General features: G+C 31.2%; 4 protein-coding genes across 4 annotated transcripts; all 4 read right to left on the bottom strand.

Moving 5' to 3' along the window:
- Positions 1–16,571: 16,571 nt before the first annotated feature.
- LOC149716361 (uncharacterized) lies at positions 16,572–17,330 on the bottom strand. The gene has a single exon (XM_089844846.1). It carries the CDS (start codon positions 17,328–17,330, stop codon positions 16,572–16,574), a length of 759 nt encoding a protein of 252 aa, XP_089700972.1.
- Positions 17,331–17,543: 213 nt separating this feature from the next.
- LOC149716360 (uncharacterized) lies at positions 17,544–19,109 on the bottom strand. Its single transcript, XM_089844845.1, has one exon. It carries the CDS (start codon positions 19,107–19,109, stop codon positions 17,544–17,546), a length of 1,566 nt encoding a protein of 521 aa, XP_089700971.1.
- A 71-nt stretch (positions 19,110–19,180) lies between these two features.
- Positions 19,181–19,957, bottom strand: LOC149716359 (uncharacterized). The gene has a single exon (XM_089844844.1). It carries the CDS (start codon positions 19,955–19,957, stop codon positions 19,181–19,183), a length of 777 nt encoding a protein of 258 aa, XP_089700970.1.
- A 12-nt stretch (positions 19,958–19,969) lies between these two features.
- On the bottom strand, positions 19,970–22,012 carry LOC149716358 (uncharacterized). The gene has a single exon (XM_089844843.1). The coding sequence runs from the start codon at positions 22,010–22,012 to the stop codon at positions 19,970–19,972; it is 2,043 nt and encodes a 680-aa protein (XP_089700969.1).
- Between the last annotated feature and the right edge of the window lie 1,397 nt (positions 22,013–23,409).

Below are 23,409 nucleotides of genomic sequence, written 5' to 3'. Positions count from 1 at the left end.
TTTTATTTATTGATCAATCGATATGAAATCACTTTTAATTAGAATTTTATAGGTAAATAAGTTGAATTCGGTCAAAAATTTGTCCAGAAAAAAATGCATTCAAAAGTGTACCGAAAAAATTGCATGTTTTTTTTCTTCTAGATACAAAATCCGTGACAACGATTTCTTATTGGAAATTGAATTTGAACAGTTTTTTGAATGAATATCGTTATATTTGCTTGAATTAAAGCAAAAAGTACAAAAATAATGGTTTCAGTGGTTATATTTTAAAATAGTGAAAAAATTCTCAAAATGTTCTTCTCTGGCCGAGAAACGTCGATTTTGAAAATGTTATTAAAAATAAAGGTACATTTTTATTTATTGATCAATCGATATGAAATCACTTTTAATTAGAATTTTATAGGTAAATAAGCTGAATTCGGTCAAAAATTTGTCCAGAAAAAAATGCATTAAAAAGTGTACCGAAAAAATCGCATGTTTTTTTTCTTCAAGATGCAAAATCCGTGACAACGATTTCTTATTGAAAATTGAATTTGAACAGTTTTTTGAATGAATATCGTTGTATTTGCTTGAATTAAAGCAAAAAGTACAAAAATAGTGGTTTCAGTGGTTATATTTTAAAATAGTGAAAAAATTCTCAAAATGTGCTTCTCTGGCCGAGAAACGTCGATTTTGAAAACGTTATTAAAAATAAAGGTACATTTCTATTTATTGATCAATCGATATGAAATCACTTTTAATGAGTTTTTTATAGGTAAATAAGCTGAATTCGGTCAAAAATTTGTCCAGAAAAAAATGCATTCAAAAGTGTACCTAAAAAATCGCATGTTTTTTTTCTTCAAGATGCAAAAATCCGTGACAACGATTTCTTATTGAAAATTGAATTTGAACAGTTTTTGAATGAATATCGTTTTATTTGCTTGAATTAAAGCAAAAAGTACAAAAATAGTGGTTTCAGTGGTTATATTTTAAAATAGTGAAAAAATTCTCAAAATGTTCTTCTCTGGCCGAGAAACATCGATTTTGAAAATGTTATTAAAAATAAAGGTACATTTTTATTTATTGATCAATCGATATGAAATCACTTTTAATTAGAATTTTATAGGTAAATAAGTTGAATTCGGTCAAAAATTTGTCCAGAAAAAAATGCATTCAAAAGTGTACCGAAAAAATTGCATGTTTTTTTTCTTCTAGATACAAAATCCGTGACAACGATTTCTTATTGGAAATTGAATTTGAACAGTTTTTTGAATGAATATCGTTATATTTGCTTGAATTAAAGCAAAAAGTACAAAAATAATGGTTTCAGTGGTTATATTTTAAAATAGTGAAAAAATTCTCAAAATGTTCTTCTCTGGCCGAGAAACGTCGATTTTGAAAATGTTATTAAAAATAAAGGTACATTTTTATTTATTGATCAATCGATATGAAATCACTTTTAATGAGAATTTTATAGGTAAATAAGCTGAATTCGGTCAAAAATTTGTCCAGAAAAAAATGCATTCAAAAGTGTACCGAAAAAATTGCATGTTTTTTTTCTTCTAGATACAAAATCCGTGACAACGATTTCTTATTGGAAATTGAATTTGAACAGTTTTTTGAATGAATATCGTTATATTTGCTTGAATTAAAGCAAAAAGTACAAAAATAATGGTTTCAATGGTTATATTTTAAAATAGTGAAAAAATTCTCAAAATGTGCTTCTCTGGCCGAGAAACGTCGATTTTGAAAACGTTATTAAAAATAAAGGTACATTTCTATTTATTGATCAATCGATATGAAATCACTTTTAATGAGTTTTTTATAGGTAAATAAGCTGAATTCGGTCAAAAATTTGTCCAGAAAAAAATGCATTCAAAAGTGTACCTAAAAAATCGCATGTTTTTTTTCTTCAAGATGCAAAAATCCGTGACAACGATTTCTTATTGAAAATTGAATTTGAACAGTTTTTGAATGAATATCGTTATGTTTGCTTGAATTAAAGCAAAAAGTACAAAAATAGTGGTTTCAGTGGTTATATTTTAAAATAGTGAAAAAATTCTCAAAATGTTCTTCTCTGGCCGAGAAACGTCGATTTTGAAAATGTTATTAAAAATAAAGGTACATTTTTATTTATTGATCAATCGATATGAAATCACTTTTAATTAGAATTTTATAGGTAAATAAGTTGAATTCGGTCAAAAATTTGTCCAGAAAAAAATGCATTCAAAAGTGTACCGAAAAAATTGCATGTTTTTTTTCTTCTAGATACAAAATCCGTGACAACGATTTCTTATTGGAAATTGAATTTGAACAGTTTTTTGAATGAATATCGTTATATTTGCTTGAATTAAAGCAAAAAGTACAAAAATAATGGTTTCAGTGGTTATATTTTAAAATAGTGAAAAAATTCTCAAAATGTTCTTCTCTGGCCGAGAAACGTCGATTTTGAAAATGTTATTAAAAATAAAGGTACATTTTTATTTATTGATCAATCGATATGAAATCACTTTTAATGAGAATTTTATAGGTAAATAAGCTGAATTCGGTCAAAAATTTGTCCAGAAAAAAATGCATTCAAAAGTGTACCGAAAAAATTGCATGTTTTTTTTCTTCTAGATACAAAATCCGTGACAACGATTTCTTATTGGAAATTGAATTTGAACAGTTTTTTGAATGAATATCGTTATATTTGCTTGAATTAAAGCAAAAAGTACAAAAATAATGGTTTCAATGGTTATATTTTAAAATAGTGAAAAAATTCTCAAAATGTTTTTCTCTGGCCGAGAAACGTCGATTTTGAAAATGTTATTAAAAATCGAGGTTCGTATTTATTTATTGATCAATCGAAATGAAATCACTTTTAGTGAGTATTTTATAGGTAATTAATTTGAATTCGGTCAAATATTTGTCCAGAAAAAAATGCATTAAAAAGTGTACCGAAAAAATCGCATGTTTTTTTCTTCAAGATGCAAAATCCGTGACAACGATTTCTTATTGAAAATTGAATTTGAACAGTTTTTTGAATGAATATCGTTATATTTGCTTGAATTAAAGCAAAAAGTACAAAAATAGTGGTTTCAGTGGTTATATTTTAAAATAGTGAAAAAATTCTCAAAATGTGCTTCTCTGGCCGAGAAACGTCGATTTTGAAAATGTTATTAAAAATAAAGGTACATTTTTATTTATTGATCAATCGATATGAAATCACTTTGAATGAGTTTCTTATAGGTAAATAAGCTGAATTCGGTCAAAAATTTGTCCAGAATTCATTAAAAAGTATACCGAAAAAATCGCATGTTTTTTTTCTTCTAGATACAAAATCCGTGACAACGATTTCTTATTGGAAATTGAATTTGAACAGTTTTTTGAATGAATATCGTTATATTTGCTTGAATTAAAGCAAAAAGTACAAAAATAATGGTTTCAATGGTTATATTTTAAAATAGTGAAAAAATTCTCAAAATGTTTTTCTCTGGCCGAGAAACGTCGATTTTGAAAATGTTATTAAAAATCGAGGTTCATATTTATTTATTGATCAATCGAAATGAAATCACTTTTAGTGAGTATTTTATAGGTAATTAATTTGAATTCGGTCAAATATTTGTCCAGAAAAAAATGCATTAAAAAGTGTACCGAAAAAATCGCATGTTTTTTTCTTCAAGATGCAAAATCCGTGACAACGATTTCTTATTGAAAATTGAATTTGAACAGTTTTTTGAATGAATATCGTTATATTTGCTTGAATTAAAGCAAAAAGTACAAAAATAGTGGTTTCAGTGGTTATATTTTAAAATAGTGAAAAAATTCTCAAAATGTGCTTCTCTGGCCGAGAAACGTCGATTTTGAAAATGTTATTAAAAATAAAGGTACATTTTTATTTATTGATCAATCGATATGAAATCACTTTGAATGAGTTTCTTATAGGTAAATAAGCTGAATTCGGTCAAAAATTTGTCCAGAATTCATTAAAAAGTATACCGAAAAAATCGCATGTTTTTTTTCTTCAAGATACAAAATCCGTGACAACTATTTCTTATTTTAAATTGAATTTTAACAGTTTTTTGGATGAATATCGTTATATTTGCTTGAATTAAAGCAAAAAATACAAAAATAATGGTTTCAATGGTTATATTTTAAAATAGTGAAAAAATTCTCAAAATGTTTTTCTCTGGCCAAGAAACGTCGATTTTGAAAATGTTATTAAAAATCGAGGTTCATTTTTATTTATTGATCAATCGAAATGAAATCACTTTTAGTGAGTATTTTATAGGTAATTAATTTGAATTCGGTCAAATATTTGTCCAGAAAAAAATGCATTAAAAAGTGTACCGAAAAAATCGCATGTTTTTTTCTTCAAGATGCAAAATCCGTGACAACGATTTCTTATTGAAAATTGAATTTGAACAGTTTTTTGAATGAATATCGTTATATTTGCTTGAATTAAAGCAAAAAGTACAAAAATAGTGGTTTCAGTGGTTATATTTTAAAATAGTGAAAAAATTCTCAAAATGTGCTTCTCTGGCCGAGAAACGTCGATTTTGAAAATGTTATTAAAAATAAAGGTACATTTTTATTTATTGATCAATCGATATGAAATCACTTTTAATTAGAATTTTATAGGTAAATAAGTTGAATTCGGTCAAAAATTTGTCCAGAAAAAAATGCATTCAAAAGTGTACCGAAAAAATTGCATGTTTTTTTTCTTCTAGATACAAAATCCGTGACAACGATTTCTTATTGGAAATTGAATTTGAACAGTTTTTTGAATGAATATCGTTATATTTGCTTGAATTAAAGCAAAAAGTACAAAAATAATGGTTTCAGTGGTTATATTTTAAAATAGTGAAAAAATTCTCAAAATGTTCTTCTCTGGCCGAGAAACGTCGATTTTGAAAATGTTATTAAAAATAAAGGTACATTTTTATTTATTGATCAATCGATATGAAATCACTTTTAATGAGAATTTTATAGGTAAATAAGCTGAATTCGGTCAAAAATTTGTCCAGAAAAAAATGCATTCAAAAGTGTACCGAAAAAATTGCATGTTTTTTTTCTTCTAGATACAAAATCCGTGACAACGATTTCTTATTGGAAATTGAATTTGAACAGTTTTTTGAATGAATATCGTTATATTTGCTTGAATTAAAGCAAAAAGTACAAAAATAATGGTTTCAATGGTTATATTTTAAAATAGTGAAAAATTCTCAAAATGTTTTTCTCTGGCCGAGAAACGTCGATTTTGAAAATGTTATTAAAAATCGAGGTTCATATTTATTTATTGATCAATCGAAATGAAATCACTTTTAGTGAGTATTTTATAGGTAATTAATTTGAATTCGGTCAAATATTTGTCCAGAAAAAAATGCATTAAAAAGTGTACCGAAAAAATCGCATGTTTTTTTCTTCAAGATGCAAAATCCGTGACAACGATTTCTTATTGAAAATTGAATTTGAACAGTTTTTTGAATGAATATCGTTATATTTGCTTGAATTAAAGCAAAAAGTACAAAAATAGTGGTTTCAGTGGTTATATTTTAAAATAGTGAAAAAATTCTCAAAATGTGCTTCTCTGGCCGAGAAACGTCGATTTTGAAAATGTTATTAAAAATAAAGGTACATTTTTATTTATTGATCAATCGATATGAAATCACTTTGAATGAGTTTCTTATAGGTAAATAAGCTGAATTCGGTCAAAAATTTGTCCAGAATTCATTAAAAAGTATACCGAAAAAATCGCATGTTTTTTTTCTTCTAGATACAAAATCCGTGACAACGATTTCTTATTGGAAATTGAATTTGAACAGTTTTTTGAATGAATATCGTTATATTTGCTTGAATTAAAGCAAAAAGTACAAAAATAATGGTTTCAATGGTTATATTTTAAAATAGTGAAAAAATTCTCAAAATGTTTTTCTCTGGCCGAGAAACGTCGATTTTGAAAATGTTATTAAAAATCGAGGTTCATATTTATTTATTGATCAATCGAAATGAAATCACTTTTAGTGAGTATTTTATAGGTAATTAATTTGAATTCGGTCAAATATTTGTCCAGAAAAAAATGCATTAAAAAGTGTACCGAAAAAATCGCATGTTTTTTTCTTCAAGATGCAAAATCCGTGACAACGATTTCTTATTGAAAATTGAATTTGAACAGTTTTTTGAATGAATATCGTTATATTTGCTTGAATTAAAGCAAAAAGTACAAAAATAGTGGTTTCAGTGGTTATATTTTAAAATAGTGAAAAAATTCTCAAAATGTGCTTCTCTGGCCGAGAAACGTCGATTTTGAAAATGTTATTAAAAATAAAGGTACATTTTTATTTATTGATCAATCGATATGAAATCACTTTGAATGAGTTTCTTATAGGTAAATAAGCTGAATTCGGTCAAAAATTTGTCCAGAATTCATTAAAAAGTATACCGAAAAAATCGCATGTTTTTTTTCTTCAAGATACAAAATCCGTGACAACTATTTCTTATTTTAAATTGAATTTTAACAGTTTTTTGGATGAATATCGTTATATTTGCTTGAATTAAAGCAAAAAATACAAAAATAATGGTTTCAATGGTTATATTTTAAAATAGTGAAAAAATTCTCAAAATGTTTTTCTCTGGCCAAGAAACGTCGATTTTGAAAATGTTATTAAAAATCGAGGTTCATTTTTATTTATTGATCAATCGAAATGAAATCACTTTTAGTGAGTATTTTATAGGTAATTAATTTGAATTCGGTCAAATATTTGTCCAGAAAAAAATGCATTAAAAAGTGTACCGAAAAAATCGCATGTTTTTTTCTTCAAGATGCAAAATCCGTGACAACGATTTCTTATTGAAAATTGAATTTGAACAGTTTTTTGAATGAATATCGTTATATTTGCTTGAATTAAAGCAAAAAGTACAAAAATAGTGGTTTCAGTGGTTATATTTTAAAATAGTGAAAAAATTCTCAAAATGTGCTTCTCTGGCCGAGAAACGTCGATTTTGAAAATGTTATTAAAAATAAAGGTACAATTTTATTTATTGATCAATCGATATGAAATCACTTTTAATGAGTATTTTATAGGTAAATAAGCTGAATTCGGTCAAAAATTTGTCCAGAAAAAAATGCACTAAAAAGTGTACCTAAAAAATCGCATGTTTTTTTCTTCAAGATGCAAAAATTCGTGACAACGATTTCTTATTGAAAATTGAATTTGAACAGTTTTTTGAATGAATATCGTTATATTTGCTTGAATTAAAGCAAAAAGTACAAAAATAGTGGTTTCAGTGGTTATATTTTAAAATAGTGAAAAAATTCTCAAAATGTGCTTCTCTGGCCGAGAAACGTCGATTTTGAAAATGTTATTAAAAATAAAGGTACAATTTTATTTATTGATCAATCGATATGAAATCACTTTTAATGAGTATTTTATAGGTAAATAAGCTGAATTCGGTCAAAAATTTGTCCAGAAAAAAATGCACTAAAAAGTGTACCTAAAAAATCGCATGTTTTTTTCTTCAAGATGCAAAATCCGTGACAACGATTTCTTATTGAAAATTGAATTTGAACAGTTTTTTGAATGAATATCGTTATATTTGCTTGAATTAAAGCAAAAAGTACAAAAATAGTGGTTTCAGTGGTTATATTTTAAAATAGTGAAAAAATTCTCAAAATGTGCTTCTCTGGCCGAGAAACGTCGATTTTGAAAATGTTATTAAAAATAAAGGTACATTTTTATTTATTGATCAATCGATATGAAATCACTTTTAATGAGTATTTTATGGGTAAATAAGCTGAATTCGGTCAAAAATTTGTCCAGAAAAAAATGCACTAAAAAGTGTACCTAAAAAATCGCATGTTTTTTTCTTCAAGATGCAAAAATTCGTGACAACGATTTCTTATTGAAAATTGAATTTGAACAGTTTTTTGAATGAATATCGTTATATTTGCTTGAATTAAACCAAAAAGTACAAAAATAGTGGTTTCAGTGGTTATATTTTAAAATAGTGAAAAAATTCTCAAAATGTGCTTCTCTGGCCGAGAAACGTCGATTTTGAAAATGTTATTAAAAATAAAGGTACATTTTTATTTATTGATCAATCGATATGAAATCACTTTTAATGAGTATTTTATGGGTAAATAAGCTGAATTCGGTCAAAAATTTGTCCAGAAAAAAATTCATTAAAAAGTGTACCGAAAAAATCGCATGTTTTTTTCTTCAAGATGCAAAATCCGTGACAACGATTTCTTATTGAAAATTGAATTTGAACAGTTTTTTGAATGAATATCGTTATATTTGCTTGAATTAAAGCAAAAAGTACAAAAATAGTGGTTTCAGTGGTTATATTTTAAAATAGTGAAAAAATTCTCAAAATGTGCTTCTCTGGCCGAGAAACGTCGATTTTGAAAATGTTATTAAAAATAAAGGTACATTTTTATTTATTGATCAATCGATATGAAATCACTTTTAATGAGTATTTTATGGGTAAATAAGCTGAATTCGGTCAAAAATTTGTCCAGAAAAAAATTCATTAAAAAGTGTACCGAAAAAATCGCATGTTTTTTTCTTCAAGATGCAAAATCCGTGACAACGATTTCTTATTGAAAATTGAATTTGAACAGTTTTTTGAATGAATATCGTTATATTTGCTTGAATTAAAGCAAAAAGTACAAAAATAGTGGTTTCAGTGGTTATATTTTAAAATAGTGAAAAAATTCTCAAAATGTGCTTCTCTGGCCGAGAAACGTCGATTTTGAAAATGTTATTAAAAATAAAGGTACAATTTTATTTATTGATCAATCGATATGAAATCACTTTTAATGAGTATTTTATAGGTAAATAAGCTGAATTCGGTCAAAAATTGTCCAGAAAAAAATGCACTAAAAAGTGTACCTAAAAAATCGCATGTTTTTTTCTTCAAGATGCAAAAATTCGTGACAACGATTTCTTATTGAAAATTGAATTTGAACAGTTTTTTGAATGAATATCGTTATATTTGCTTGAATTAAACCAAAAAGTACAAAAATAGTGGTTTCAGTGGTTATATTTTAAAATAGTGAAAAAATTCTCAAAATGTTTTTCTCTGGCCAAGAAACGTCGATTTTGAAAATGTTATTAAAAATCGAGGTTCATTTTTATTTATTGATCAATCGAAATGAAATCACTTTTAGTGAGTATTTTATAGGTAATTAATTTGAATTCGGTCAAATATTTGTCCAGAAAAAAATGCATTAAAAAGTGTACCGAAAAAATCGCATGTTTTTTTCTTCAAGATGCAAAATCCGTGACAACGATTTCTTATTGAAAATTGAATTTGAACAGTTTTTTGAATGAATATCGTTATATTTGCTTGAATTAAAGCAAAAAGTACAAAAATAGTGGTTTCAGTGGTTATATTTTAAAATAGTGAAAAAATTCTCAAAATGTGCTTCTCTGGCCGAGAAACGTCGATTTTGAAAATGTTATTAAAAATAAAGGTACAATTTTATTTATTGATCAATCGATATGAAATCACTTTTAATGAGTATTTTATAGGTAAATAAGCTGAATTCGGTCAAAAATTTGTCCAGAAAAAAATGCACTAAAAAGTGTACCTAAAAAATCGCATGTTTTTTCTTCAAGATGCAAAAATTCGTGACAACGATTTCTTATTGAAAATTGAATTTGAACAGTTTTTTGAATGAATATCGTTATATTTGCTTGAATTAAAGCAAAAAGTACAAAAATAGTGGTTTCAGTGGTTATATTTTAAAATAGTGAAAAAATTCTCAAAATGTGCTTCTCTGGCCGAGAAACGTCGATTTTGAAAATGTTATTAAAAATAAAGGTACATTTTTATTTATTGATCAATCGATATGAAATCACTTTTAATGAGTATTTTATGGGTAAATAAGCTGAATTCGGTCAAAAATTTGTCCAGAAAAAAATTCATTAAAAAGTGTACCGAAAAAATCGCATGTTTTTTTCTTCAAGATGCAAAATCCGTGACAACGATTTCTTATTGAAAATTGAATTTGAACAGTTTTTTGAATGAATATCGTTATATTTGCTTGAATTAAAGCAAAAAGTACAAAAATAGTGGTTTCAGTGGTTATATTTTAAAATAGTGAAAAAATTCTCAAAATGTGCTTCTCTGGCCGAGAAACGTCGATTTTGAAAATGTTATTAAAAATAAAGGTACAATTTTATTTATTGATCAATCGATATGAAATCACTTTTAATGAGTATTTTATAGGTAAATAAGCTGAATTCGGTCAAAAATTGTCCAGAAAAAAATGCACTAAAAAGTGTACCTAAAAAATCGCATGTTTTTTTCTTCAAGATGCAAAAATTCGTGACAACGATTTCTTATTGAAAATTGAATTTGAACAGTTTTTTGAATGAATATCGTTATATTTGCTTGAATTAAACCAAAAAGTACAAAAATAGTGGTTTCAGTGGTTATATTTTAAAATAGTGAAAAAATTCTCAAAATGTTTTTCTCTGGCCAAGAAACGTCGATTTTGAAAATGTTATTAAAAATCGAGGTTCATTTTTATTTATTGATCAATCGAAATGAAATCACTTTTAGTGAGTATTTTATAGGTAATTAATTTGAATTCGGTCAAATATTTGTCCAGAAAAAAATGCATTAAAAAGTGTACCGAAAAAATCGCATGTTTTTTTCTTCAAGATGCAAAATCCGTGACAACGATTTCTTATTGAAAATTGAATTTGAACAGTTTTTTGAATGAATATCGTTATATTTGCTTGAATTAAAGCAAAAAGTACAAAAATAGTGGTTTCAGTGGTTATATTTTAAAATAGTGAAAAAATTCTCAAAATGTGCTTCTCTGGCCGAGAAACGTCGATTTTGAAAATGTTATTAAAAATAAAGGTACAATTTTATTTATTGATCAATCGATATGAAATCACTTTTAATGAGTATTTTATAGGTAAATAAGCTGAATTCGGTCAAAAATTTGTCCAGAAAAAAATGCACTAAAAAGTGTACCTAAAAAATCGCATGTTTTTTTCTTCAAGATGCAAAAATTCGTGACAACGATTTCTTATTGAAAATTGAATTTGAACAGTTTTTTGAATGAATATCGTTATATTTGCTTGAATTAAACCAAAAAGTACAAAAATAGTGGTTTCAGTGGTTATATTTTAAAATAGTGAAAAAATTCTCAAAATGTGCTTCTCTGGCCGAGAAACGTCGATTTTGAAAATGTTATTAAAAATAAAGGTACATTTTTATTTATTGATCAATCGATATGAAATCACTTTTAATGAGTATTTTATGGGTAAATAAGCTGAATTCGGTCAAAAATTTGTCCAGAAAAAAATTCATTAAAAAGTGTACCGAAAAAATCGCATGTTTTTTTCTTCAAGATGCAAAATCCGTGACAACGATTTCTTATTGAAAATTGAATTTGAACAGTTTTTTGAATGAATATCGTTATATTTGCTTGAATTAAAGCAAAAAGTACAAAAATAGTGGTTTCAGTGGTTATATTTTAAAATAGTGAAAAAATTCTCAAAATGTGCTTCTCTGGCCGAGAAACGTCGATTTTGAAAATGTTATTAAAAATAAAGGTACATTTTTATTTATTGATCAATCGATATGAAATCACTTTTAATGAGTATTTTATGGGTAAATAAGCTGAATTCGGTCAAAAATTTGTCCAGAAAAAAATTCATTAAAAAGTGTACCGAAAAAATCGCATGTTTTTTTCTTCAAGATGCAAAATCCGTGACAACGATTTCTTATTGAAAATTGAATTTGAACAGTTTTTTGAATGAATATCGTTATATTTGCTTGAATTAAAGCAAAAAGTACAAAAATAGTGGTTTCAGTGGTTATATTTTAAAATAGTGAAAAAATTCTCAAAATGTGCTTCTCTGGCCGAGAAACGTCGATTTTGAAAATGTTATTAAAAATAAAGGTACAATTTTATTTATTGATCAATCGATATGAAATCACTTTTAATGAGTATTTTATAGGTAAATAAGCTGAATTCGGTCAAAAATTGTCGAGAAAAAAATGCACTAAAAAGTGTACCTAAAAAATCGCATGTTTTTTTCTTCAAGATGCAAAAATTCGTGACAACGATTTCTTATTGAAAATTGAATTTGAACAGTTTTTTGAATGAATATCGTTATATTTGCTTGAATTAAACCAAAAAGTACAAAAATAGTGGTTTCAGTGGTTATATTTTAAAATAGTGAAAAAATTCTCAAAATGTGCTTCTCTGGCCGAGAAACGTCGATTTTGAAAATGTTATTTAAAATAAAGGTACATTTTTATTTATTGATCAATCGATATGAAATCACTTTTAATGAGTATTTTATGGGTAAATAAGCTGAATTCGGTCAAAAATTTGTCCAGAAAAAAATTCATTAAAAATTGTACCGAAAAAATCGCATGTTTTTTTCTTCAAGATGCAAAATCCGTGACAACGATTTCTTATTGAAAATTGAATTTGAACAGTTTTTTGAATGAATATCGTTATATTTGCTTGAATTAAAGCAAAAAGTACAAAAATAGTGGTTTCAGTGGTTATATTTTAAAATAGTGAAAAAATTCTCAAAATGTGCTTCTCTGGCCGAGAAACGTCGATTTTGAAAATGTTATTAAAAATAAAGGTACAATTTTATTTATTGATCAATCGATATGAAATCACTTTTAATGAGTATTTTATAGGTAAATAAGCTGAATTCGGTCAAAAATTTGTCCAGAAAAAAATGCACTAAAAAGTGTACCTAAAAAATCGCATGTTTTTTTCTTCAAGATGCAAAAATTCGTGACAACGATTTCTTATTGAAAATTGAATTTGAACAGTTTTTTGAATGAATATCGTTATATTTGCTTGAATTAAACCAAAAAGTACAAAAATAGTGGTTTCAGTGGTTATATTTTAAAATAGTGAAAAAATTCTCAAAATGTGCTTCTCTGGCCGAGAAACGTCGATTTTGAAAATGTTATTAAAAATAAAGGTACATTTTTATTTATTGATCAATCGATATGAAATCACTTTTAATGAGTATTTTATGGGTAAATAAGCTGAATTCGGTCAAAAATTTGTCCAGAAAAAAATTCATTAAAAAGTGTACCGAAAAAATCGCATGTTTTTTTCTTCAAGATGCAAAATCCGTGACAACGATTTCTTATTGAAAATTGAATTTGAACAGTTTTTTGAATGAATATCGTTATATTTGCTTGAATTAAAGCAAAAAGTACAAAAATAGTGGTTTCAGTGGTTATATTTTAAAATAGTGAAAAAATTCTCAAAATGTGCTTCTCTGGCCGAGAAACGTCGATTTTGAAAATGTTATTAAAAATAAAGGTACAATTTTATTTATTGATCAATCGATATGAAATCACTTTTAATGAGTATTTTATAGGTAAATAAGCTGAATTCGGTCAAAAATTTGTCCAGAAAAAAATGCACTAAAAAGTGTACCTAAAAAATCGCATGTTTTTTCTTCAAGATACAAAATCCGTGACAACTATTTCTTATTTTAAATTGAATTTTAACAGTTTTTTGGATGAATATCGTTATATTTGCTTGAATTAAAGCAACAAGTACAAAAATAGTGGTTTCATTGGTTATATTTTAAAATAGTGAAAAAATTCTCAAAATGTTTTTCTCTGGCCAAGAAACGTCGATTTTGAAAATGTTATTAAAAATCGAGGTTCATTTTTATTTATTGATCAATCGATATGAAATCACTTTTAATTAGAATTTTATAGGTAAATAAGCTGAATTCGGTCAAAAATTTGTCCAGAAAAAAATGCATTCAAAAGTGTACCGAAAAAATTGCATGTTTTTTTTCTTCTAGATACAAAATCCGTGACAACGATTTCTTATTGGAAATTGAATTTGAACAGTTTTTTGAATGAATATCGTTATATTTGCTTGAATTAAAGCAAAAAGTACAAAAATAATGGTTTCAGTGGTTATATTTTAAAATAGTGAAAAAATTCTCAAAATGTTCTTCTCTGGCCGAGAAACGTCGATTTTGAAAATGTTATTAAAAATAAAGGTACATTTTTATTTATTGATCAATCGATATGAAATCACTTTTAATGAGAATTTTATAGGTAAATAAGCTGAATTCGGTCAAAAATTTTTCCAGAAAAAAATGCATTCAAAAGTGTACCGAAAAAATTGCATGTTTTTTTTCTTCTAGATACAAAATCCGTGACAACGATTTCTTATTGGAAATTGAATTTGAACAGTTTTTTGAATGAATATCGTTATATTTGCTTGAATTAAAGCAAAAAGTACAAAAATAATGGTTTCAATGGTTATATTTTAAAATAGTGAAAAAATTCTCAAAATGTTTTTCTCTGGCCGAGAAACGTCGATTTTGAAAATGTTATTAAAAATCGAGGTTCATATTTATTTATTGATCAATCGAAATGAAATCACTTTTAGTGAGTATTTTATAGGTAATTAATTTGAATTCGGTCAAATATTTGTCCAGAAAAAAATGCATTAAAAAGTGTACCGAAAAAATCGCATGTTTTTTTTCTTCAAGATGCAAAATCCGTGACAACGATTTCTTATTGAAAATTGAATTTGAACAGTTTTTTGAATGAATATCGTTATATTTGCTTGAATTAAAGCAAAAAGTACAAAAATAGTGGTTTCAGTGGTTATATTTTAAAATAGTGAAAAAATTCTCAAAATGTGCTTCTCTGGCCGAGAAACGTCGATTTTGAAAATGTTATTAAAAATAAAGGTACATTTTTATTTATTGATCAATCGATATGAAATCACTTTTAATGAGTATTTTATGGGTAAATAAGCTGAATTCGGTCAAAAATTTGTCCAGAAAAAAATTCATTAAAAAGTGTACCGAAAAAATCGCATGTTTTTTTCTTCAAGATGCAAAATCCGTGACAACGATTTCTTATTGAAAATTGAATTTGAACAGTTTTTTGAATGAATATCGTTATATTTGCTTGAATTAAAGCAAAAAGTACAAAAATAGTGGTTTCAGTGGTTATATTTTAAAATAGTGAAAAAATTCTCAAAATGTGCTTCTCTGGCCGAGAAACGTCGATTTTGAAAATGTTATTAAAAATAAAGGTACAATTTTATTTCTTGATCAATCGATATGAAATCACTTTTAATGAGTATTTTATAGGTAAATAAGCTGAATTCGGTCAAAAATTTGTCCAGAAAAAAATGCACTCCGATGAGAGTAGCCACGCTCTCTCTAGAACATCTCCGTATCACCTCCAGTTTCCTTAGTTCGTTCTGCCGCCTTCTCTCCTGGGTCCGTAGGCTCGCCAGCGTCTGCTCCTCGTCGCTAGAGTAGTTGTCCATGCTAGCTCTTTTAGTTTCCACGGTTGTAAGTTTAAGTCCCGGTACGTCTACTCCCGGGTTTCGGCACCAAATTGTCGTGGATTTTTGTTAATGAGTCCTGATCGGTCCAGCGAATGCGGCAGTTGTATGATTTTACAGTTACGGAATTTATTTTGTTTTATTTTATTTGGCTTCTTTTGGAAGCCCACCCTATGTCTATTTAGTAGACCTTCCCAATTGTCTCATTTGGAGACCCTTGTCTCTTATGGAGACCTACCCTTGTCTCTTTTGGAGACCTACCATGTCTCATTTGGAGACTGTCTCTTTTGGAGACCAACCATGTCTCATTTGGAGACTGTCTCTTTTGGAGACCAACCATGTCTCATTTGGAGACTGTCCCTTTTGGAGACCAACCATGTCTCATTTGGAGACTGTCTCTTTTGGAGACCAACCATGTCTCATTTGGAGACTACCAATGCCTTCCTAAAGACTTTTAGAAAGGCTTTCAAAAAGGATACTTTCAGTAGTATTTCCAATCCTGCGTCGCTACAGTCGCCGAACTAGTAGCTATACTTAAGGCTACGAATTAATTTTACAAGTATTGCAAGTTTTAAATATCTTTATTTACTACAGAATTTTAGCTAGTCTTTTTCTGATCTGCTCTCTAGCAAAGTTCGGAGAAGAGTGATTCTTTTTGGGCATTATAGACCATAAGGTTGTACAGTTTTTTAAAATTGGTTTCCCCTACTTTTTACAGGGTTCAACATACAGATTTTAGGGTAGCTTCTCTACCTTTTAAGTTAATAGGTTACAGGCAAGCGTGAAGTTTTATTATTTTCTTATCGTTAAAAAAGATGCAGATGTGGAAATAGGAGCTTTTACTCTCTTTTGTATTGAATCGTCAACGGAACTTAAAATCAACACATGTGTGCGAAAAGGGAGCTTTCTCGTTTTTATTGTGTTTAAGATATAACTGAGCCTGTACGGCGACTTTTAACAGTATGCACATTTTGTGTCATTAGGTCCCCTTTTGGGTTTAAAAGTGCTAAAAACTTTTTAAAAAAAGAGAAAAATATCCGAGGGATTTAACACTCCCCCGCGAAATACGTAGTATTTCTTATATTGTTTTTGTTTTCTTATGCATAATTTTGTCCCGTTTAACCGTATTTAGTTAGGTTTAATCTTCTTTGTTAAATGTCTTCAATAAATCTTAATTTTACATTTGCTTATTTAATCTAATATTTTCAATGTTTAAATGCTTTTATTTGCTTATGTAATTTTAAATATTTTCAATGTTTAATGATTTTATTTAATTATCAGAGATTTCTAAGGGGTAGAGTAATTGGACTGGCCTCCGTAAAAGATTTCCGTTCGCGGTTCGCACTATGCAAGCCCGTACCTTGCCATCGCGGCCAATTTGAGTTTCATTTACAACACCCATTTTCCACATTTGTTTTTGTAATTTGTCGTCGTGTATTAGAACAACGTCCCCGACTTTCATTATAGTTTCGTTTTTCGCGAGTTTGCTGTGATGGGCAGATCGCAAATCTAACAAATATTCGTTTTTCCACCTCTTACTGAGATGGTCCATTAAGGCCAGTCTATATCGTAGCCTCTTGGCTGTTTCCCTTTGGGAGCTAGTCGTGAAATCGGTTGGTTTTACCTTTTGTGGTGGTAAGCTCGTGAGTCTCCTTCCTATAAGCAGATGCGAGGGGGTAAGGGGGGAAGGCTCGTCAACGCTTGTATTGTCAAAGGTGATGGGGCGCGAATTTATCACCGCTTCAACTTCTACTAATATTGTTTGTAGTTCTTGAAAGTTGCAGGATGAATGGCCAAGGGCCTTTTTTAAGAGACTTTTCGTTGTCCTCACCATTCGCTCCCAAAAACCACCCCACCAGGCACCTCTATCCGCTATGAATCTCCATGTGATACCCCTTTTGCCAAAAAATTCTTTCAGTTCAGGTGTATCTAGATTTTTCCATATGGTTTTAAGGTCTGCATTCGCTTTTGTGAATGTTTTTGCGTTGTCAGTGTAAATATCACTTGGTAAACCACGCCTGCCTATCATTCTTCTGAAGGCTAACAGAAAGTCCTCCGTTGTCAAAGAGCCTACAAGCTCTAGGTGAATGGCTCGTGTTACCGCGCACGTAATTAAGCAGATGTATGCCTTTTCGGACGTTTGATTAGTTTTTACATACAAAGGTCCTGCAAAATCGATGCCAACTACTTGGAAGGGTGGAACTTGGTCAATTCTTTCCCTTGGCAAAGGTGCGGTGGAAAGTTAGCCTGCTTTGCAGCTAAGTTTTTTACATAGGTGGCATTTTTTCAATAAGGATTTCACTAATTGTCGACCAGCGGGAACCCAATAACGAGATCGTAATTGAGTGAATGTTGCAGTCAGACCGCTGTGAAAAACGTCTTCGTGGCTTCGCCAAACTATAAGTTCTGTAAAGCGTTTCTTCTTGTTTAGGATAGCTGGATGCTTCTCCTCAAAGGTTAAGCTTGATTTTTCTAACCTCCCACCCACGCATAGAATATCTTCCGCGTTAAGAAAGGGCTTTAGAGTTAATATGTTTGAAGTTCTTTTTATGTTGGTTTTGTTTTTGAGTGACGTTATTTCGTCTTGAAAGTCTTCTATTTGTTCTGATTGTATCCATTTTTGTTCCGCGTTTAGTAATTCAGATGCTGTTAGGGCGCCTTGCCTTGTATCTCTCTTCTTGCAATTAGCAACAAATCGGTACATCCAAGCCGTAATCCTTAGAATCGTGTCTAATTTGCTATATTTATTCAAGTCGATGAGATTTTGAATGCAAAGTCTTTCTTTACAATTCACGCTCACGCTTAGTACAGTTTTCCTCCTTTCTACTTCAATGTTGTCTTTTGCCCTAAGGGCTACGGTGCTTTGTTCGGGCCAGTTTTCTTCCTCCTGTCTCAGCCAGGGGGGTCCGTGCCACCAGAGTTCGTTTTCTTTTAGGGCTGTGGCTGATAAGCCTCGTGTAGGCAAGTCTGCAGGGTTATTTTCCCCTGGGCAATGCATCCAATCTAAGGGGTCGGATGCTTGCTGTATTTCAGCTACTCGGTTTGAAACGAAGGGCTTCCATGATTTTGCTGAACCCTTTAGCCAGTGCAACGCTATCATCGAATCGGTCCACATTCGCACCTTTAATGCGTCGGTTTGAAATACGCTCTTTATGTTCTTTACCAAACGACAACCAAGCAAACAAGCCATTAGTTCTAATCTTGGCAAGGTTAGTCGTTTTAAAGGAGCCACTCTAGCCTTGGCGGTTACAAATGATGTATGTATTTCATGATCTTTCGATGTATAGCGTATGTAAATAACGCAGACATATGCCTTTATGCTACTATCACAGAAACAATGTATTTCACTGGTTTCAACATTGTCCGTTTCATTGAAATAGTGACGGGGAAGTTTAATGTGTCGCAATTCGGGAAGCTCTTTACACCATTGTCTGAACTGCTCGCTTATTTCTTGGGGAAGTTCTTGATCCCATTCGAAGCCTTGTTCCCACAAGGATTGAAATAAAAGTTTTGCCCTGAGGGTATATGGGCTTAGTACACCGATAGGGTCAAAAATTTGGCCTACCGCGCTTAATATGAAGCGTTTGTTGTTCTTTATTCCTTCGAGAAACTGAATCAAATTTTGTAGATTAAAGGTGAAGTAATCTTCTTCTGGCTTCCAGAGTAGCCCAAGGATCTTGAAATCTTTCTCCCCCGCCTCCCCTTCAAACGTGACACCTTCGCTTGATAAGCCTTTATGACCCCACATGCGTTTTAGTTCTTTTGAGTTAGTGTTCCATTTTCTCAATGTCATTCCGGCTTCTTTCATGATGCTATTGATATTTAGTGAAAGGTCGAGGGCAGCTTTGGGGTCACTGTCGCCACTACACAAGTCATCTACTATAGATCTCTTCCTAGAACTATAATTTCCTTTCTTCCGCTGTCATATTTTTTAAGGTGACATTTAATGGTCGCGGCTAGGAGGAAGGGAGATGACGTCACCCCAAATGGGACTCTGGTCATGCGTAATTCTTGGAATTCATTTGAGTCTAACTCTGAGATCCATAACATTCTTAACGAGTCCCGATCTTCTGGGTCTATTCTCACTTGAAGGAATGCTTTTTCGATATCTGCGGTTATCGCGATCTTATGATTTCTGAATCTTAGTAATAGGAGTAGAAGGTCTGGGCTCAGGTTGGGTCCCGCCGACAAACAGTCGTTTAAAGACGGTACCCCTTCTATGTGTGATGATGCATCACATACGACACGCAAGCGAGTTGTACTAGATACCCTAGTTACCCCTTGGTGTGGCATATAGTATGTTCCAGGAATTGATTCAATTGTCTCTACCCTTTCTAAGATCCCATTTTTTAACTGTTCGTTAATTATATCCTTGTAATCTTGAAAGTAAGCTGGGTCTCTATTAAATCTTCGCACTAGGCTTTTCATGCGTTTGTAGGCTACACTTTTGTTATTAGGAAGGACGGTTTTTTCTGTTATGAATGGTAATTTAACTTGGTATCTATTGTCTATGAATGTAGTAGTTTGTTCAAATAAAGTCATAAAGTCTTCACTATGGGGGTTTTCGTCTTTCTTTGCATCTATCCCGAGGGATTCTAGTTCCCAAAATGACTTTAACGTGTCGGATACTTTCTTCTCTTCTATTCCAACACGCATAGACGTTGCTTGTCAATATTCTTGTGGTAAAGAAGGAGAAGATTGTGGGCCTTGCAAAACCCATCCAAATGTCGTTTCTTGAGCGACTAGAGATTTGCCCATTCTTTCGATATTGCCCGTGGCGATTTCCCAATAATAGTCGCTTCCTATTAATATACCAATGTCCGACCCGCTTCTCGCGGACTCTTCGGGTTCGTCGGCTAAAGCCATACCTTGGCTATTCATGTGTTTCTCTATCTCCTTGCAGTCAATGGTGGTGATGGCTTGGCATAGATAAGGTACCTCTATGGCTATAATTTCTACTGCCTTATTTTGGTTATTCTTGTTTTCTAAGGTTAGTTTCACTTTCCTTCTTTTGACAGCTTCTTGATCGTTATTTCCAAAACTATTTATTGTTAGGCTTACAATTCCAACCACTGGTAAGTTTAAAGCTCGAGAAACATCTTGCCTAATGAAAGTAGCGTCGCTGCCGTCGTCTAACAAACAGCGCGCTTGCCTTTTCTTCATGGCTTCTTCCGGGTGGGGGTTCCTGACTATGGCCTGTGCAGTTTTTAACAAAACGTTGCGATTGGAATATACTGAATGGACTGTAGCATTTCTACTCCCTATCGCGGCGTTTGATTGATTGTTTATACCCGCCATAACGGTATTCTTTGGTCCCTTGTTTGAGTTATTTTGGGGGCATATGGCTCGATTGTGTTTTCCCTTGCATAACATGCAGCCTTGCAAATATGATCTGCACTCAGATAGAGAATGTCCCATTCGCAGGCAATTAAAGCATCGCATCGATGCCCTTATCAAATCCTTTTTGTCTTTTAGGGAATGGACAGTGCAGTTGACGGATGTATGTTTATCATTTTTGCAAAAGATGCAATAACCCGCTTTTTTTGTTTGCGTAAATAGTACGGATGCTGAAGAAACAGCAGCTCCGCGTCCGTTACGCGTATAGGCATACTTGTTAGGTGTTTTGTGACGGAAGTCAGTCTTTGCTTTTACGGGGTATTTATCTCTCTCTGACCCTTTGCTCCCTGAGGAGGAGGCTCCAAAAAGGTTGGTTCCCAAAATATTAGCCCTTTCTCTGCTTTCCACATCCTTTCTTAAAAAGTCTACCAGTGTTTCCGCGTTCCAATCATCGTCCGAAACGCGTGTACGACTGTACTCTAAACGGATTTCTTCCGGAATGCTTTGCAGAATCGAGGGGGCCAAACACGTGTTTTTGGAGGCCGTGTCCATACCCAACCCTTTCAAACTCCTTAAATTTACTTCACAAATTTCTAAAAGTTGGCGTAAGGCCTTAATATCTCTAGTTGATTTGACAGGTGTTAAGTTAATCAAATTGTTCATATGAGTTAGCATTATTAAATCTGACCTGCCAAATCTGTTTTTTAAGTCTTTAACTATTTCATCATAAGCTTCATCTGAAGCGTTATAATTTTTAACTGCACCTTTTGCTTCACCTTCTAGATATGAAACTAAATAATTAAATTTCTCTACCTTTGGGATAGTTTCATCATCATCCACAGCAGCTTTAAATCTGCTCCAGAAAGAGTTGAATTGAGTTATGTCCCCTCCAAATTTTGGCATGTCCAAGCGGGGCAATTTTGTATTTGTTCTTCTCATGGCACTACACGACCCCGATTGGCAACCGGAAACGGAACCATGTCCCGATGCGCGATTGTTTCCAATCGGCGAAGAGTCGCGTTGCCGTTTACGGCGCGTTGCCGACCGAGTGAGTGTGATTTCATCGCGGATTTTTCTCGCGGCGATCACCTCGTTTGACAATGCCTCAACATCATCGATATAGTTTCTTATCTTTTCGTCCAACACTACGAGTTCTTCCTCGCGTTGGTTCAACAAAGTCACTTTATCGTCTATTTCATCGCCCGAATTTTTATCACCACTCAACAACACTCCAAGTTCTCCGATGAGAGTAGCCACGCTCTCTCTAGAACATCTCCGTATCACCTCCAGTTTCCTTAGTTCGTTCTGCCGCCTTCTCTCCTGGGTCCGTAGGCTCGCCAGCGTCTGCTCCTCGTCGCTAGAGTAGTTGTCCATGCTAGCTCTTTTAGTTTCCACGGTTGTAAGTTTAAGTCCCGGTACGTCTACTCCCGGGTTTCGGCACCAAATTGTCGTGGATTTTTGTTAATGAGTCCTGATCGGTCCAGCGAATGCGGCAGTTGTATGATTTTACAGTTACGGAATTTATTTTGTTTTATTTTATTTGGCTTCTTTTGGAAGCCCACCCTATGTCTATTTAGTAGACCTTCCCAATTGTCTCATTTGGAGACCCTTGTCTCTTATGGAGACCTACCCTTGTCTCTTTTGGAGACCTACCATGTCTCATTTGGAGACTGTCTCTTTTGGAGACCAACCATGTCTCATTTGGAGACTGTCTCTTTTGGAGACCAACCATGTCTCATTTGGAGACTGTCCCTTTTGGAGACCAACCATGTCTCATTTGGAGACTGTCTCTTTTGGAGACAAACCATGTCTCATTTGGAGACTACCAATGCCTTCCTAAAGACTTTTAGAAAGGCTTTCAAAAAGGATACTTTCAGTAGTATTTCCAATCCGGCGTCGCTACAGTCGCCGAACTAGTAGCTATACTTAAGGCTACGAATTAATTTTACAAGTATTGCAAGTTTTAAATATCTTTATTTACTACAGAATTTTAGCTAGTCTTTTTCTGATCTGCTCTCTAGCAAAGTTCGGAGAAGAGTGATTCTTTTTGGGCATTATAGACCATAAGGTTGTACAGTTTTTTAAAATTGGTTTCCCCTACTTTTTACAGGGTTCAACATACAGATTTTAGGGTAGCTTCTCTACCTTTTAAGTTAATAGGTTACAGGCAAGCGTGAAGTTTTATTATTTTCTTATCGTTAAAAAAGATGCAGATGTGGAAATAGGAGCTTTTACTCTCTTTTGTATTGAATCGTCAACGGAACTTAAAATCAACACATGTGTGCGAAAAGGGAGCTTTCTCGTTTTTATTGTGTTTAAGATATAACTGAGCCTGTACGGCGACTTTTAACAGTATGCACATTTTGTGTCATTAGGTCCCCTTTTGGGTTTAAAAGTGCTAAAAACTTTTTAAAAAAAGAGAAAAATATCCGAGGGATTTAACGCAATGGTTATATTTTAAAATAGTGAAAAAATTCTCAAAATGTTTTTCTCTGGCCAAGAAACGTCGATTTTGAAAATGTTATTAAAAATCGAGGTTCATTTTTATTTATTGATCAATCGATATGAAATCACTTTTAATGAGTATTTTATAGGTAAATAAGCTGAATTCGGTCAAAAATTTGTCCAGAAAAAAATTCATTAAAAAGTGTACCGAAAAAATCGCATGTTTTTTTCTTCAAGATTCAAAATCCGTGACAACTATTTCTTATTTTAAATTGAATTTTAACAGTTTTTTCGATGAATATCGTTATATTTGCTTGAATTAAAGC

The sequence above is a fragment of the Phalangium opilio genome, unplaced genomic scaffold (genome assembly GCF_054372755.1).
Source record: "Phalangium opilio isolate 3A_F unplaced genomic scaffold, DU_Popi_V2 ptg000009l_1, whole genome shotgun sequence".
In the NCBI taxonomy this organism is placed as follows: domain Eukaryota; kingdom Metazoa; phylum Arthropoda; class Arachnida; order Opiliones; family Phalangiidae; genus Phalangium; species Phalangium opilio.
Note: the sequence above shows the minus strand (reverse complement) of the source record. Positions and strands in the feature narration are given on the sequence as shown.